This window comes from Gadus chalcogrammus, chromosome 2 (genome assembly GCF_026213295.1).
Source record: "Gadus chalcogrammus isolate NIFS_2021 chromosome 2, NIFS_Gcha_1.0, whole genome shotgun sequence".
NCBI lineage: Eukaryota > Metazoa > Chordata > Actinopteri > Gadiformes > Gadidae > Gadus > Gadus chalcogrammus.
In genome coordinates this window covers 811,566-829,226 of record NC_079413.1, presented here as the reverse complement: position 1 = coordinate 829,226, position 17,661 = coordinate 811,566, and the positions used below count along the sequence as shown (strand labels likewise).

Below are 17,661 nucleotides of genomic sequence, written 5' to 3'. Positions count from 1 at the left end.
AGAAACGGTAGTTAATATGTTTGTTAGCAAGAGATGGAAGTTAATGCGTTAGTCAGGGTAAGGATGTGGTTCTGAGTCTCCATGACGACACTGTTGAATAATAAAGCGTGTTCAGATCAGTAACACCGCTGAATGTTGAATGAGCCCAACGGGACAAACATCACAACATATGACGACCCTGTCCTGACACATATGTATATATGCATTGAAATAATAACCTCAACCCCCCCTCACACACACACTGAGCCAGAGGTTTCTCCGCTAATGAATTTAATCATAAAGTTTGACTATAAAAGACCGAACAATGCTGAACGAAAACAGAACGATCCCTGAACTGGTTCAGAACTCACTTAGGGTTGAGAACAAGGGTTTATCTCCAAACCCTGCAGACCCCCTAGATCTCCAGCACAAAGAACTCCTCCACCTCCACCTCCTAGACCTCCGTCACCGAGACCTCCATCACCAACACCTCCTAGACCTCCATCACCTCCATCACCAAGACCTCCATCAGCTCCAGCACCTCGACCTCCCAGACCTCCATCACCAAGACCTTATAGACCTCCATCAACTCGACCTCCATCAACTCCAACTCCATCACCAACACCTCCATCACCAAGACCTCCATCATCAAGACCTCCATCACATCACACGATCAAGTCGGTAGCCATGACTAGAGGTAAAACAAAGCAGCATCGTCTAGCCCGTTAGTGATGTCACAAAGACCTTTGGCCTGTTAGTGATGTCACAAAGACCTCTGGCTCTTTAGTGATGTCACAAAGGCCTCTAGCTCGTTAGTGATGTCACAAAGACCTCTGGCCCTTTAGTGATGTCACAAAGGCCCCTAGCTCGTTAGTGATGTCACAAAGACCTCTAGCTCGTTAGTGATGTCACAAAGACCTCTAGCCCGTTAGTGATGTCACAAAGACCTCTAGCTCGTTAGTGAGGACACAAAGACCTCTAGCTCGTAAGTGATGTAACAAAGACCTCTAGCTCATTAGTTATGTCACAGCTTGTTAGTGATGTCACAAAGACCTCTAGCCCGTTAGTGATGTCACAAAGACCTCTAGCCCGTTAGTGATGTAACAAAGACCTCTAGCTCCTTAGTGATGTCACAAAGGCCTTTAGCTTGTTAGTGGTGTCACATAGACCTCTAGCTCTTTAGTGATGTCACAAAGGCCTTTTAGCTCGTTAGTGATGTCACAAAGACCTCTAGCTCCTTAGTGATGTCACAACGACTCAAAGCCTGTTAGCGATGTCATTACAATGTTTAACAAGTTATATAAAGATCATACATCTACCTCATTTACATTGTACATTCACATGTATTTATTACCAGAGGTAGTGTATGTATTTTACCAACATTTGCTTCATATACCGCCTATGCTAAGCACTAGTTTCTAAGATACTTTCTCTGTGTTAGCCTGGTTGTTGCTGGCGGTGATGCTAAGCGCTAGTCTCTAAGATACTTCCTCTGTGTTAGCCTGGTTGTTGCTGGCGGTGATGCTAAGCGCTAGTCTCTAAGATACTTCCTCTGTGTTAGCCTGTGTGTTGCTGGCGGTGATGCTAAGCGCTTGTCTCTAAGATACTTTCTCTGTGTTAGCCTGTGTGTTGCTGGCGGTGATGCTAAGCGCTAGTCTCTAAGATACTTTCTCTGTGTTAGCCTGTGTGTTGCTAGCCGTGATGCTAAGCGCTTGTCTCTAAGATACTTTCTCTGTGTTAGCCTGTGTGTTGCTGGCGGTGATGCTAAGCGCTAGTCTCTAAGATACTTTCTCTGTGTTAGCCTGTGTGTTGCTGGCGGTGATGCTAAGCGCTTGTCTTAGCCACCCTCTGATCGACTCCCAGCGGCTCTTCTCCATCGCGGTCAACCGCATCCAGCACCTCCACATGCTCGCACAGAGGATCTTCTCCGAGTTAGTAAGTACTAGTGAGGCGGAACTACGAAAATATTTATAACAACACATATATGTACATATAATCATATAAATACAGATATATATGTTTGCATGCATATATATGTAGATATTCATAGTTAGTACATTTAGTTAATAATAGTAAGTTTATATACTAGTTATAGTTAGCATATCCACCATTTAGTTAGAGCTAGTATATCAATTAGTGAGTTATAGTTTATCTGCTAGTAAGTAAGTATGATAACTATCGTTTCAGAACGAAACATCTCCTTGCCTAGATAGTTAATAGATAAAACGTATACTTATACAGCCATTTAATTATATCTACATGAAAACACCAATGTGTGTGTGTGTGTGTGTGTGTGTGTGTGTGTGTGTGTGTGTGTGTGTGTGTGTGTGTGTGTGTCAGGAAAGCTCTCTACAGATTGAAGAACAGAGACAGCTGAATAAAATATTTCTTCCGGATTTCTGTAACTCCGATGACATCATCAGTCCCATTGACAAGCACGAGACGCAGCGGAGTTCGGTAAGACATCACCCTAACCCTAACTATTAGACATCAACAATCCATCGACCCTAACTCTACCAACATTAACCATAACCCTACCTACTAACACTAACCCATTTATCTACCAACCCTAACCCTAACCAATCCATCGACCCTAACCCTACAACATCACCAGTCCATCGACCCTAACCTACCTACCTACCCTATCTACAAACACTAACCCTACCCTAACCCAAAACCCTCCATATGTGTTGAAGCGTCACTATCGTTTGATTGGGTCTAGGTGCTGAGGCTGCTCACGGTGTCCTATCGGCTCATCGAGTGCTGGGAGTTCCCCAGCCAGTCTCTGCCTGGAGGCTCAGTGCTCAGAAACCAAATCTCCCCGAAACTCAGCGAACTGAAGAATGGCATCCATATCCTGATCAGGGTATGAATGAATGTACTCCCTCCCTCCCTTCCTCCACCCCCCTCCTTCTACACCCCCTCCCTCCCCCTCTCCCTCCTTCCTCCCCCTCCCTCCCTCCCTCCCTCCCTCCCTCCTCCCCTCCTCCCCCCCCTAACCTCTGTCCCCCCCCTGCGTGCTGCAGACCAGCCAGGGTGCGGGCGATGCGCTGGTGGAGGCCGACCCCATGTCGCCCTACGGGGGCTACTACCAGGCGCTGGGCGGGGACGGCTCGCTGCGCGGGAGCTACGAGATGCTAGCCTGCTTCAAGAAGGACATGCACAAGGTACACCGGAAACTAGTGCTTTATATACTAGCATGTTAAATACTAATGTACCATACCAGTATATAATTGATTAGATACTAGCTACAAGCTTTTAGTGGGCTCGAAGAAGGACATGCACAAGGTACACAGGATACTAGTATATATAATATAGGGAATTTGATATAAGCAATTTGAAAGAATACCAAGAAGGGTTAGGGATAGGGTTAGTAACGAGTTGTTCACTCAGAGGGTTAGGGTTAGCAACGAGTGGGGTTAGGGTTAGTAACTAGTAGTTCACACAGAGGGTTAGGGCTAGTAGGGGTTAGGGCTAGAGTTAGTAACGTGTTGAGTTCAAACTGCGTGGAAGACGTCTTGATAAGGGTTAGGGTCAGGGTAGTTAGGGTTAGGGTCAGGGTAGTTAGGGTCAGGGTCAGGGTAGTTAGGGTCAGGGTAGTTAGGGTCAGGGTCAGGGTAGTTAGGGTCAGGGTAGTAAGGTGCTGAAGCTCTCCTCCCTACGCTCTGCAGGTGGAGACCTACCTGACCGTGGCCAAGTGTCGACTCTCCCCTGAGGACAACTGCACTCTGTAGCCTCCTCAAGCTGCTCCTCCTCCTGGAGCAGACCTCCTCAAGCTGCTCCTCCTCCGCCCAACAGCCCCTCTTTAGAGGCACCTTTTTTTTACCCCCACCTACCTTCCTTTAGCTCCACCTCCTGTTCCCCCTCCCCTCCGGTAGCTCCTCCTCCCCTCCTATAGCTCCACCTCCTGTCCCCCCCCGTAGCTCCTCCTCCCCTCCTGTAGCTCCACCTCCTGCTCCTCCTCCCGCCTGCAGCCCCGTCTTCTGCTCCTCCTCCCCCTGTAGCCCCGCCTCCTGCTCCCCCTGTAGCCCCGCCTCCTGCTCCCTCTGTAGCCCCGCCCCCCTGGTCCTCCTCCCCACCTGTAGCCCCGCCTCCTGCTCCTCAGTGGTTTTCCTTTAGTTCTACGGAAAGAGAAAACTGCTTCAGTAGTACTACTGGTGCTATTTCTAGTGGTACTACTAGTATAATACTAGTAGCAATAGTACCAGTAGTAATACTGCAGTACTAGTAATCATTTAAGAGAGACATGCCATAACTTTTAATCTTAATAAACTTGTATCCCAGTATCTGTTTGCTGTTTCATATCTCGTTTCATTCATAATTTTTTTTAAATTAATAGATTTGATTTCCTGTATTCTGGTGCATGTTGGGGGATGGCCGTATTACCTATTTACCTACTATTCATTCAGAATCATAGCCTTCATCCTGACTTGCAGGGCCTGGACAAGCTTAGGCCATACTTTATGGCCATTCCACCAGCCATTGCTATTTGACCCATTGTTGTTATTCTGATATTGAGACAAATCAAGATCACTGTCCTATAGCGTCCATTTTGTGAGTCCCAATGTCTACTTCAAATGCAGTTAGAAATAATGGACAGGTGCTTCATTTTGTTTATATGCTACAGGCCAAAAGACTAAATTAATATGTAACTTACTTGCTCCTTTTAAGTACAACATTGCTTGGGGAGTCCAATTCCTCCGCTGAAAAGGGTGGAAAGTGCTCACAACACTATGCTAGTTAGCGATCTATCTCCTCTCTACATGTAGTTGTTTTGCGCGAATGCTGCTGAGGGAGGTAGGCTATTTGATTGATTCGCTGAATTTTCCAATCAAGTGGTGAAAACAAAAAAGAAAAGCGATACCATTGGCCTGGGGCGCACACTGGTGCGACCCGAGTGCGAATTTTCTTGCGCCAATGAAAAGCTGTCTCTGCTTGACAGAAAGCAAAAAGTTAGCGAGCTTACATTTGACTTCAACGTGGCCAGCGCCCCTGACTTGGAGGAGGGCTTTATTTCGAATGACCAATAACAAACCTAGCCCAAAACATTGACGTTCAGATGCATTTAAATGGTTGCTGGCAGTGACAAGCATGTCACACAATTAAACGAGGATAAACGCTATGTATTTTTGTTGATTTATTCCGTATTGATAATAGTTGGCAGATATATTCAAGTGAATATTTCTCTATAGACCAACCGCCACTGAGTGGAAGGATGGTTAGTGTGGCTGAGAGTCGAGAGACTGGGGATGGAGAAAATGTAAGAACCTTACCGCATTAACAAGTTCAACAACATACTAAAAACCAATAACTAATACACTTTTAGTTGTTAAACAGTAGCTTAATTGGAGACCTGATAACATAATATATCCTTAAAAGGTTATATAATTTAAACAATTATATCAACCTACCCATATAACCCTAACGATAACATAATATATCCTTGAATGGTTATATAATTTAAATCATTATATCTCACCCAACATGCTGCGCAGGACCTCCAGGGTCGTATATTTTCTTCCCGATGTAGTTCCGTGTTTAAATCCTTTATCTTTGGTTATAGCACCACCCGGTGGTCATGCAGGTAATGACTCCCCCTATACTATAACGAGGCGAGAGGAAGTACATCCACGGTCTGTGATACGCACCGTTAGAAGCCGTCTGCTGCTGGGTTTAAAGAGGTGATATCATGCTCTTTCGACTTCTCCCTTTGCTTAAGACTGTTGTGACGTATGTGTACATATGTAACAGCATAGTATTGGAAGAGTATATTTCAAATGTAAAAGTTGTACATACAAAGTGATAAAAGTTACTTTTGAGCAATAAGAGAATCACATCACTGGTTTTTATTTAAATGATAAAAAGAAAATATAAAAGAAGTCGACAGACAGCAGAGAAAGAGGCGGAGCTAAAGGATGAAACAGGAATAGCAGCAGTCTGTCCTTCTGGTTCAGCCAATCACATCGCAGGAGGAGTTCAGAGGTTGGGGTCAAACGCAGGTCAAATGATTCAGGACTGATGACATCATACAGTAGGCCCAGCTACTTCCTGTTAGAATGTTGACTTATCCGTTTCCAGGCAACAGACAGGAAGTTAAGCTACTGCAGTGGTTGAGAGGGCTTGTGGGCGGGGCTAGAGGGCTTGGGGGCGGGGCTAGAGGACATCATCACTCTCCGCCGTGTGTAATTGGCTGTCGTCTGCATCCGTCATACTGCTCTCTTCCACGTCTGCTGCTGATAGACAGGAAGAGACGTTAAAGCACTTCCTGCTCTGGTGCCGACACAGGAAGAGACGTTAAAGCACTTCCTGCTGCTGAAACAGGAAGAGACATTAAAGCACTTCCTGCTCTGATGCTGAAACAGGAAGAGACATTAAAGCACTTCCTGCTCTGATGCTGAAACAGGAAGAGACATTAAAGCACTTCCTGCTCTGATGCTGAAACAGGAAGAAACATTAAAGCACTTCCTGCTCTGATGCTGAAACAGGAAGAGACATTAAATCCCGGTTCCTACCAGAGTCGTATAAAAAGTCTTCAGTGACGGGCTCCTCGTCCTCTGGTAGGTAGCGCTTGTCGATGGCTTCTTTGATCTGGTTGTTGGCTCCTTTGGGGTCCAGGTCCATCGCCCAGCTGAAGTTCATCAGAGCCAGATGGGTCTGACCCAACTTCTTATAGACCTACAGGGCAGCGAGAGGATGTGGACCACAGTTACCCTTTCTGCACACTACTGGGACTCTATGCATGTTAATGTCCCAGTATACACACTACTGGGACTCTATGCATGTTAATGTCCCAGTATACACACTACTGGGACTCTATGCATGTTAATGTCCCAGTATACACACTACTGGGACTCTATGCATGTTAATGTCCCAGTACTCACACTACTGGGACTCTATGCATGTTAATGTCCCAGTATACACACTACTGGGACTCTATACATGTTAATGTCCCAGTATACACACTACTGGGACTCTATACATGTTAATGTCCCAGTACTCACACTACTGGGACTCTATACATGTTAATGTCCCAGTACACACACTACTGGGACTCTATGCATGTCAATGTCCCAGTATACACACTACTGGGACTCTATGCATGTCAATGTCCCAGTATACACACTACTGGGACTCTATGCATGTTAATGTCCCAGTATACACACTACTGGGACTCTCTTAATGTACCCGTACTCCTACCTTGCCTATGAGGAAATAGACCAGAGACTCTTTAGGGACGATCTGCTTTAATTCTTCCAGCTCCTGTAACGCCGCCTGGACAAGAACACAGAAGAGCATCAGAACCACGACGTAACAAGAGTCATCCATCCACCAGGATAGTATAGTCCCAATAATCATTCTTACAAATACACAACGACGATGGGGAATGTACCGCTTAGACCGTCACACTCTAGACCGTCACACTCTAGACCAGGGGGAGACCGGCTCACTCTAGACCAGGGGGAGACCGGCTCACTCTAGACCAGGGGGAGACCGGCTCACTCTAGACCAGGGGGAGACCGGCTCACTCTTGACCAGCGGGAGACCGTCTCACTCTAGACCAGCGGGAGACCGTCTCACTCTAGACCAGCGGGAGACCGGCTCACTCTAGACCAGGGGGAGACCGTCTCACTCTAGACCAGCGGGAGACCGCCTCACTCTAGACCAGCGGGAGACCGTCTCACTCCAGACCAGATGTAAGCGGTCACCTTGTACTCGTGGAGCCGTTACCATGTTGAGGTACTAGGTAGGGAGATAGATGCCGTTACCTTGTACTTGTCGTTGGCGAAGAGTATAGAGGCGCGGTGGAACTTGCAGAGCGGGTTTTTGGGGTCGATGCCGATGGCTCTGTTCAGCGTCTCCAGGGCGCTGTCCGACTTCTTCAGCGCATGCTGGACCTTCACACCCAGAGAAACCACATCATGTTAGATAGAGCCTCCTCTAGAAGACTGTTACTGCTACCACCTCCTCTAGAAGACTGCTACCACCTCCTCTAGAAGAAGACTGCTACCACCTCCTCTAGAAGAAGACTGCTACCACCTCCTCTAGAAGAAGACTGCTACCACCTCCTCTAGAAGAAGACTGCTACCACCTCCTCTAGAAGAAGACTGCTACCACCTCCTCTAGAAGAAGACTGCTACCACCTCCTCTAGAAGACTGCTACCACCTCCTCTAGAAGACTGCTTCCACCTCCTCTAGAAGACTGCTACCACCTCCTCTAGAAGACTGCTTCCACCTCCTCTAGGAGACTTGCAGCACTGAAGCAGTGCAGTGCAGTATGGTCAACGTACCACCCCGATGTGACAGAGCATCACTGAGCTCTGGGGGTTGATGCTCAAGGCCTTCTTGAAGTGGATCTCAGCCAGACTGAACTTCTCCTGCTTGTAGTAAATCATCCCAAGTCCATACCTGCCAACACATCAACACATCGTCAATAATAATGTAGAGTGATAAAGGTAGAGTGAGAGACATGAGGTTGAAGGAGGAATTAAAGTGAAAGGTGATAAAAGACGTGGTGGAAAGACATGATAGTGATAGAGATGATAAGGGTTAGACATGATAGTGATAGACATGATAAGGGTGAGACATGCTAGTGATAGACATAAGGTGTTGTAGTGTCTGTTGCAGAGTGATAGGGATCCGGTAGAGTGGTAGAGATAGAGGTACCAGGCATTGTAGTGTCTGTTGTTGACTCTGATGGCGTTCCTGAAGCAGGCGAGGGCGCGGTCCAGCTCTTCAGTCAGCGCAAACTCGTGACCCAGCAGCGTGTAGGCGTAGGCAAATCCTGGATCAACCTGCACACAGGAAGACCTCATAAACACTAACCCAGCAGAGTGCAGGCAAACCAGAAGACCTCATAAACTTAAACCCAGCAGAGTGCAGGCAAACCAGAAGACCTCATAAACACTAACCCAGCAGAGTGCAGGCAAACCAGAAGACCTCATAAAGACTAACCCAGCAGAGTGCAGGCAAACCAGAAGACCTCATCAACACTAACCCAGCAGAGTGCAGGCAAACCAGAAGACCTCATAAACACTAATCCAGCAGAGTGCAGGCAAACCAGAAATCCTCATCAACACTAACCCAGCAGAGTGCAGGCAAACCAGAAGACCTCATAAACACAGGACCATACAAGACAGGACAGGACAGGAAAAGTGTGAAAGTGAGTCTCTCTGGCGGTACCTGGATGGCACGCTGGAAGAACTTGATGGCGATGTCGTGCTCCTGCTGGAGGCTGAAGCAGTTCCCCGCTACGCACCAGGCCTGAGGAGACACAAAGGTACCATGAAACAGAGCTTTGGTCCCGAGCCGTGGGGCAGACTGCATTCCTCCCAGACTATAAAAGGTCTTTAGGGTCAGTACCTGGGGACAGAGACGGTCCATGTCGGTCAGGTCTTTGGACAGGGCGGACAGCGCTACGTCCTTCTGGAGATGCCACAGGGTGGTGGAGTAGATCTCCATCCCCTCCACCCGATACGCCTCGATGCGACGAACCTCACTGAAGACACGCTCCGCCTACAACACACACACGTCATTTTCAGGTCATTCTATTGCTGTGAGCAGGGTTCCTGCAAAAGGTTCCCACCATAGTAGAGCCGACCGATAAAGGATTTTTAAGGCTGATACCGATACAAATATTTGGTGATTTAAAAATCTGATATTCCGATATATATATAAAAAGTAAATTCCAGAAACGCTTAACCAAACATGAACATTGGTTATTTGTAGTTATTTATGAGTCCTCACTAAAATAATAAGGTAATGCAGTTTATGAACTTTGTTTTATTGTCACAACAGAGAAGTCAAAATCCAAATTTATTAAAGCTCTGATAAATAAAATGTTTAAAATTACAAACTTAAGATATGAAACTGAAAGTCCTTTGAACAAAAACACAATAACCCCCCCAAAAAAAAACAGCTGTTTTTCTTTTAATCGGCCGATACAGAGAGTTTGGAAAATGCCTGATATCGGCCTGCCGATATATCGGTCGGGCTCTACACCAGAGTAATGAGGCTTATTGTCATGAACCAGGTATAATTAGGGTGTCTCGTTGATTCAGGACCACCTGCCTCCTAATGTTGAGCGTTTTTATAACATTCTAATGTTGCATAGATATAGACCATGTATAATATTACCGAGGGACTTGGGGGAAGCATAGTAAAAAGCAGACTATGCATTGGATGGGATACGGAAACAAGGTGGATACTGATGGATCCCGTCGCGTGCCCACCTGTGTGTACTCGGCCAGTTCGAAGTAGGCCCTCCCGATGTGGGTGAGCACCCAGCCCGTGTTGTAGTGGTGAGCGGGGACCGACGACAGGATGCTGATCGCCTCCTGGCAGTTATAGCAGCACAGGGCCTGGTAGCCTCGGCCCAGCTCCCGCAGCATGTACAGAACCATGTCTACAACACAGTAATATAAAGGTATATGTACAGAACCATGTCTACAACACATTCATATAAAAGGTATATGTACAGAACCATGTCTACAACACAGTAATATAAAGGTATATGTACAGAACCATGTCTACAACACATTCATATACAGCATAAAGTTATATGGACAGAACCATGTCTACAACACAGTAATATACTGTATAAAGATGTTCTGGTTGTTACCATGGTAACCGGTGTGTAATGTAGTAGCTCTCTGCAGGGTGTTACCATGGTAACCGGTGTGTACCTGTTGCAGCCCGCTGCAGGGTGTTACCATGGTAACCGGTGTGTACCTGTAGCAGCTCTCTGCAGGGTGTTACCATGGTAACCGGTGTGTACCTGTTGCAGCCCGCTGCAGGGTGTTACCATGGTAACCGGTGTGTACCTGTAGCAGCTCTCTGCAGGGTGTTACCATGGTAACCGGTGTGTACCTGTAGCAGCTCTCTGCAGGGTGATGCTCTGGTATCCGGGTGTGGACAGGCCCTTGCTGTCGTTCATGGAGGAGTCCAGCTTCAGGATGTCCAGGCTCTCGTTCAGGTTGCTGTTGGCCGTCTTGGCCGCTTTACATTTCGTCTTCCTGTTGGGGATCTTGGTTGGAAACTTCATCTTGAGCTTCTTACTGTTCTCCTGAAGTAGAGGAAGTGGAAGCTCAGAGTCAGCTCAGAGCTGGCTCAGAGCTTTAGACACTGGAACACTTGGGATCCAAAACACAATGGGGTGATCAAGGGGTGCTGAGGCTGTCCAGCATGCTGCTGCTGTAGAGGTTCTTCTCAGTGGTGGAGCTGCACTGCTCCCCTCCACCAGTAGGATCAGCCTAATGAGAGCAGGGCTCTGTGCTGCCCAGCCATGCTCCCACATACTGACCCCAGGCTCATATAGAGTGTGTGTGTGCGTGCGCGTGCGATGCTACCTTGGCAGTAGAGCTAGCACTTGTGAACAGTCGTGTGGAGCGTCTGGGTTGGATGTTTGGCGGAGCGACCAGAGTGGGACTCAGAACCTGGGGGCTGGTGCTGGAACACACAAAGGTAGGATGTAGTTACCTGCCGTGATGACACCATGGTTACCTGCCGTGGTGACACCATGGTTACCTGCCGTGCTGTCACTATGGTTACCTGCTGTGCTGTCACTATGGTTACCTGCTGTGCTGTCACCATGGTTACCTGCTGTGAAGTCACTATGGTTACCTGCTGTGCTGTCACCATGGTTACCTGCTGTGAAGTCACTATGGTTACCTGCTATGCTGTCACTATGGTTACCTGCTATGCTGTCACTATTTTTACCTGCTTTGCTGTCACTATGGTTACCTGCTGTGAAGTCACTATGGTTACCTGCTGTGCGGAGCGGAGCCCTGTGATTGGCTGAAGGGGATTGGGAGAACCTCTCTTCCGTTTCCACTCTGGCCGAAGACCGACTTGGACGGACCGATCCTAGACACAGACTGGAGACACAAGGCTTATTATTGACATTATATTCATATGAGATCAATATATACTCTATACGTTACAGACTTGGACTGACTTCTTGCTGGGTGCGGAGACCCTGACATTTACATTACGGGATTATGCTAAAGCTTTTATCCAATGCGGCTTACAACCAGTCATTCATCCATCCATCCATTCATCCATCCATCCATCCATCCATTCATTCACCGACGGCGGGCTGGGGGGTCAGGGTGAGGTGCCTCGCTCAGGGACGGCTCCACACTGAGCTAGGAGGAGCCGGGGATCGAACTAGCAACCTTCCGGTTACCAGCCGACCTGCCTCCTGCCGCCCCAGAGGAGCTGTGGAGGTACGTACCTTCTTGCTGGGCGCGGTCTGCTGGGCGTCCAGAGAACCGGAGTAGTTCTGGAGGTACCCGGGATCCCCGGGGCTCGGGTCCAGGGCCAGGATTCCAAAGCTATGACACGTTAAACATGTTTTACTGACAGAACACTAATCCTGGAACACATTAAACATGTTTTACTGACAGAACACTAGTCCTGGAACACATTAAACATGTTTTACTGACAGAACACTAGTCCTGGAACACATTAAACATGTTTTACTAACAGAACACTAATCCTGTACCACGTTAAACATGTTTTACTAACAGAACACTAGTCCTGTACCACGTTAAACATGTTTTACTGACAGAACACTAATCCTGTACCACGTTAAACATGTTTTACTAACAGAACACTAGTCCTGGAACACATTAAACATGTTTCACATTAAGGATCTGCTGGTGAAGAAGCAGCAGATCTGTCAGTGTGTGTGCGTGTGTTTGTCCGCGTGTGTGTGTGCACGTGTTTACCTGGGGGTAAGTGGACTGAGGGCTGCCGGTCCTCCCAATAAGCTCCGCCCACTCTTAGGTTTGTTCGGCTTGCCCAATAGAGAACCAGTTGATCCCATTGAAACGGAATTAGCCAATAAGGAGCAGGGATCAGGGGAGATGAGCGAGGAGTCGATGTACGAAACCGTGGAGTCCGAGGTCAACTTCCCGTTGGATGATTCAAGATTCAACCGGTTCAACTCCTGAGCAAAAGAAAGAAAGAAAACATTATAAATTATAAGATTTGTTAAAGATGAACTGAACTGAAATAATCAACATCGATAACGTGTTAGTTATGACCATTAAAAAAAAAATGACTAAGAAAAATATTTTATAAATCAACATATTGTTCTTTTTAGCAACAGAAGAAAATGCGTCTGTTAGTATTAGAGCACCGACATTTTCGATGACGTCACTTGCATGGTAGGACTAGGTCGACTGATGATTTGAATCATCGACTTTCAGGTTTTTTTTCGGGTTTATTTTTTTCTCACGTCGCGCCCCCCCTGAAGAACTCTGGCGCCCCCCAGGGGGGGCGCGCCCCACAGTTTGAAAACCACTGACGCAGCTGATTGTTAAAATCCAACATGGCGGCGCCCAGTAACATAAACAACACTTTCACCGTACAAATTAATCCCTTTAGCAAGTTCAGCCATTTGTAGTTATTGTACCAATGAGAAGGCAGACAGTACATCTCTTATATCAACTGAACTTCAAATTTCAGTTCAGCTCATCTTTAAGGTGTGTTGGGTTAGAACTGTATAGTTAAGGTGCGTTTGGTTTGTACTGTAGAGTTAAGGTGCGTTGGATTTGTACTGAAGAGTTAAGGTGCGTTGGGTTTGCATACCAGAGTGTCCTGTGGCGTCTCCATCAGGGCGGTGTCTAGGCGATGGGAGGGGTTCTGGGCGGGGCTTATTGGAGGAGGCGGGGCCACAGGGATGTGCAGAGAGGACAGCCTGAAGACCTGATCTGGATCCAGCTTCTCCCCTGGTGGATGACATCACCATCACATCTCTACACAACGGTCGTGTGTACGTGTGTGTACGTGTGTGTACGTGTGTGTACGTGTGTGCACGTGTGTGCACGTGTGTGCACGTGTGTGCACGTGTGTGCACGTGTGCGTGTGTGCGTGTGTGCGTGTGTGCGTGTACGTGTGTGTGTACCTAGATGACAGAGACTCTGGAATGGAGACCAGAGGAACGGGTTGAGGTTTAAACTCTTTTGAAAACATTCAGATCCTTTGGCGACGCGATCCGTCTTACTGCAGAGAGACGGACAGGTTGAGCATCAGAAACAGTGATTGGCGGTGCGTGTGGAGCTCCGTCAGAATATTACGGTATTTACCAGTATATGTGTCCCAGCAATGAGAGGGTGAAAGAGGCGGAATCTCCGAACTCTGTGATGATGTCATCTTGACTCTTCTGTTTATTTAAAACGCCTCCTGTGAGGACCTGCTCTCCTTCTGCTAGTCTGGAACCACAAGATAATCACAGCAGCAACACATGAAATCACAGCAGACACAATTTTTCTGCTTTTGTCTCCCACATGCTAAGAGCCTTGAGGCTTTATCACAGTAGGAAAACTCACTCTAATCCCAGTATTAAACCTCCCCTTCAAGGGACAGTAGAAACACTCCCCTTCAAGGGACAGTAGAAACACTCTCCCTGAAGGGACAGTATTAACCCTCCCCTTCAAGGGACAGTAGAAACACTCCCCTTCAAGGGACAGTAGAAACCCTCCCCTTCAAGGGACAGTAGAAACCCTCCCCTTCAGGGGACAGTAGAAACCCTCCCCTTCAAGGGACAGTAGAAACACTCCCCTTCAAAGGACAGTAGAAACACTCCCCTTCAGGGGACAGTAGAAACACTCCCCTTCAAGGGACAGTAGAAACACTCCCCTTCAAGGGACAGTAGAAACACTCCCCTTCAAAGGACAGTAGAAACACTCCCCTTCAGGGGACAGTAGAAACACTCCCCTTCAAAGGACAGTAGAAACACTCCCCTTCAAGGGACAGTAGAAACACTCCCCTTCAAGGGACAGTAGAAACACTCTCCCTGAAGGGACAGTATTAACCATCCCCTTCAAGGGACAGTAGAAACACTCCCATTTGAGTCCCAATAGAATCCCAGGGGAAAGTAGTCTCAAGGTTTTCCACAGCTTTCTACAGGCACTGTGCAGCATCTCAGACCAAATCCCAGTAGAGAGACTGTTCTGAATGGAATCCCAGTAGAGACTGGTCTGAATGGAATCAGAAAGTGAGTGAGGGACAGAGTGAGACTAAAAGTAAGTGAGTGACTAAGTGGGTAACAGAGTGACAAGTGAGAGAATGAGAGTGAGAGACTGATCGTGAGAGACAGAGCATGAGTGAAAGAGTGAGAGTGAATGAAAGTGAAGGAGTGACAGAATGTGTTAAGAGTGAGAGTTGATTGAGACAGAGAGAGACAGAGACAGAGACAGAGACAGAGAGAGAGAGAGAGAGAGAGAGAGAGACAGTGGCTGATAGTGAAAGACTGACAGACTGAAAGTAGGTGAGTGACAAAGTGAGAGACAGATTCTGAGTGAGTAAGTGGGAGTGACCCGAGAGGGAGCTTGAGGAGAGAGTGAGGTTGGGGTGAGTGCGTGTTCATACTTGCTGAGGTCCACGCAGCACTTGGCCAGCAGGTATCGGCACTGCGGTGTAGAACAGGTGTGAGTCTTCAACAGGCGGTAGGCCTTGTACGCTTTCCCCGAGCGGAAATAACAGGTGGCCAGCAGATACAGGGCCTCCTCCGAGCCCACTGGAGGAGAGAGTTCACACACAGCCTCGTCACATCCCGCAGACACGTCTCCATGCTCCCATCATACAGGACCAGACAGCAGATATGTGTACACACACACACACAAACACACAGACAGCAGATATGTGTACACACACACACACACGTAGACAGCAGATAGGTGTACACACACAGACAGACAGCAAATATGTGTACACACAAACAGACAGCAGATACGTGTACACACACTGACACACACACAGACTGCAGATACGTGTACACACAGACACAGATACGTGTACACACACACACACAGACACAGATACGTGTACACACACACAGACACGTGTAGACACACAGCTTCTGATATACATCGTTAACGATGCTTGACGAGGGTTACTAATTGACAGGTTTTTATGTATGGCACCCGGCACTCGTTGACAGGTCATGAACCATTAAGCGAGAGCATAAATGTACAATAACTACCTGTACTTCAAATAAATATCAAATTAACCACACCATAAGGTTCATTACAAAACACACACACACACCGTTTCACCCCCAATAAATATATATAATCACACGTAAACATTTCTACATCCCTGTCATCCTCGTTACCTTCAGCGTAGAGCCGCTCAGCCAGGAACACCGCGTCCATGTAAGCATAGTGGTTCAGGGCCTGCCACACCGCAGCCTACAGAGACAGGAGCGTCAGGCACACCTGGAACAACAAGGCCTTCCTCTGGGGCCGCCTCAGCTGACGCTTTAACATTTGGGGCTTTGATTATATGGTTTCAGCGTTGCCAAGGAAACATTTGGCGGAATGTTCTGTTTTGAACGTTAATTGTTGTTAATGAGGGAATTGTAGCATTGATCACCGATCATGTATTCGACAATGATCTGGAATAAACACTTGCATACAGAAGAGTGAGTTGCATCATAATTAACAGTATGAGGCTCACATAGTTAATTATGTTGCGTTTACATCATTGTGAGGCTCATATTGTTCCACCAGCTGCACAGGTAACTGTTCACATACCAGTCGTACTGTCAGATGTTGTGAGCCTACCCTGAAGGTAGCCTAGCCCAATGCTAACCCTGAAGATAGCCTAGCCTAAAGCTAACCCTAAATATAGCCTAGCCTAATGCTAACCCTACAGATAGCCTAGCCTAATGCTAACCATAAAGATAGCCTAGCCAAGTGCTAAGCCTAAAGATAGCCTAGCCTAATGCTAACCCTAAAGATAGCCTAGCCCGATGCTAACCCTAAAGATAGCCTAGCCCGATGCTAACCCTAAAGATAGCCTAGCCCGATGCTAACCATAAAGATAGCCTAGCCCGATGCTAACCATAAAGATAGCCTAGCCCGATGCTAACCATAAAGATAGCCTAGCCAGATGCTAACCATAAAGATAGCCTAGCCAGATGCTAACCATAAAGATAGCCTAGCCAGATGCTAGGCCACTTGTTTTCTTGGCGGCGGACTCAAGTGCTGACAGCTCGCTGGGTTATGAAGCACACCGCTCTCATTGGTCAAATAATAATGACATTAATATCACGAGATGTGGACAGGTCGTACCTGGACGGGTTCTTGTAGCACCGTCATTCCGCAGGGAGACTCCGATATCCCGGCTGAATAGATCCCGGTTCACCTCCTTGAGTTTCTCTTGAGTGCGACGGCTAGTCAGTTAGCCACCATACCTTCAGTATTACACTAGCTCTAGTTAGTTAGCCACCATAGCTTCAGTATTACACAAGCTCTAGTTAGTTAGCCACCATACCTCCAGTATTACACGACCTCTGCCTGGTTAGCCACCATAGCTCCAGTAGCTCTGGAAGAGAAATGTCTTCTCGTTGTGCTCCCCTGTGGTCTCCGGGATGCTAGGTAGCCAGCAGCTTCAGTAACAAGAGAGTTGTTTGTTAACGTTAGCAACCATAGCTTGTGGAGGAGATCAGGACATGAATTAGCTTTAGTTACTCCAAAAGCAGGAAGTGGTTTGAGTTGCACTGTCTCTGTGCCTTTCTTTAGTCTGGATTCAGCGGGCTAGTTAGTTGTTAGTTAGCTACAGTAGCTCTTGTAATGCTGCGCTGCCGAACATTTGAACACACCACTGACCGTTGAGCGCCGAACACAGCCGAAGACACTCGAAGGCGTTGCGACGGAAAATCCCGAAGTGGAC

At 47.3% G+C, this 17,661-nt stretch overlaps 2 protein-coding genes across 11 annotated transcripts; one reads left to right on the top strand and one right to left on the bottom strand.

Annotated features, from left to right (window-relative positions):
• Window positions 1-666: 666 nt before the first annotated feature.
• gh1 (growth hormone 1) lies at window positions 667-3,713 on the top strand. Its single transcript, XM_056608151.1, has 6 exons — window positions 667-676; window positions 1,763-1,914; window positions 2,320-2,436; window positions 2,702-2,845; window positions 3,006-3,146; window positions 3,651-3,713. Exons 1-6 carry the CDS (start codon window positions 667-669, stop codon window positions 3,711-3,713), a joined length of 627 nt encoding a protein of 208 aa, XP_056464126.1.
• Window positions 3,714-4,095: 382 nt separating this feature from the next.
• Window positions 4,096-17,661, bottom strand: cdc27 (cell division cycle 27). Of its 10 annotated transcripts, none has more exons than XM_056609802.1 (22): window positions 17,460-17,600; window positions 17,263-17,377; window positions 17,061-17,147; window positions 16,100-16,175; window positions 15,355-15,502; window positions 14,070-14,195; window positions 13,889-13,986; window positions 13,573-13,712; window positions 12,708-12,928; window positions 12,212-12,311; window positions 11,743-11,852; window positions 11,325-11,424; window positions 10,846-11,041; window positions 10,209-10,381; window positions 9,340-9,492; window positions 9,160-9,240; window positions 8,644-8,771; window positions 8,268-8,385; window positions 7,746-7,874; window positions 7,177-7,251; window positions 6,492-6,654; window positions 4,096-6,209 (listed from the first exon to the last, which is right to left on the bottom strand). In XM_056609802.1, exons 3-22 carry the CDS (start codon window positions 17,085-17,087, stop codon window positions 6,133-6,135), a joined length of 2,439 nt encoding a protein of 812 aa, XP_056465777.1. In that variant the 5' UTR covers window positions 17,088-17,147; window positions 17,263-17,377; window positions 17,460-17,600; the 3' UTR covers window positions 4,096-6,132. The 10 variants fall into 10 exon arrangements, with proteins under 10 accessions (XP_056465777.1, XP_056465760.1, XP_056465764.1 ...); XM_056609785.1 differs by having other exon boundaries at window positions 17,061-17,195; window positions 17,460-17,591; XM_056609789.1 differs by having other exon boundaries at window positions 17,061-17,182; window positions 17,460-17,591.

Bases quoted from the DNA above. Each gene is read 5' to 3' on its own strand.
- gh1 (XM_056608151.1), top strand. The intron at 2,437-2,701 runs GTAAGACATCAC...GATTGGGTCTAG, and splicing joins ACGAGACGCAGCGGAGTTCG to GTGCTGAGGCTGCTCACGGT. The intron at 3,147-3,650 runs GTACACCGGAAA...TACGCTCTGCAG, and splicing joins TCAAGAAGGACATGCACAAG to GTGGAGACCTACCTGACCGT.
- cdc27 (XM_056609760.1), bottom strand. From the start codon at position 17,087: ATGACGGTGCTACAAGAACCCGTCCAG. The intron at 12,312-12,707 runs GTAAACACGTGC...AACGTGTCATAG, and splicing joins CTCAGTCCACTTACCCCCAG to CTTTGGAATCCTGGCCCTGG. The intron at 7,252-7,745 runs GTAACGGCATCT...GTTCTTGTCCAG, and splicing joins TCGCCAACGACAAGTACAAG to GCGGCGTTACAGGAGCTGGA.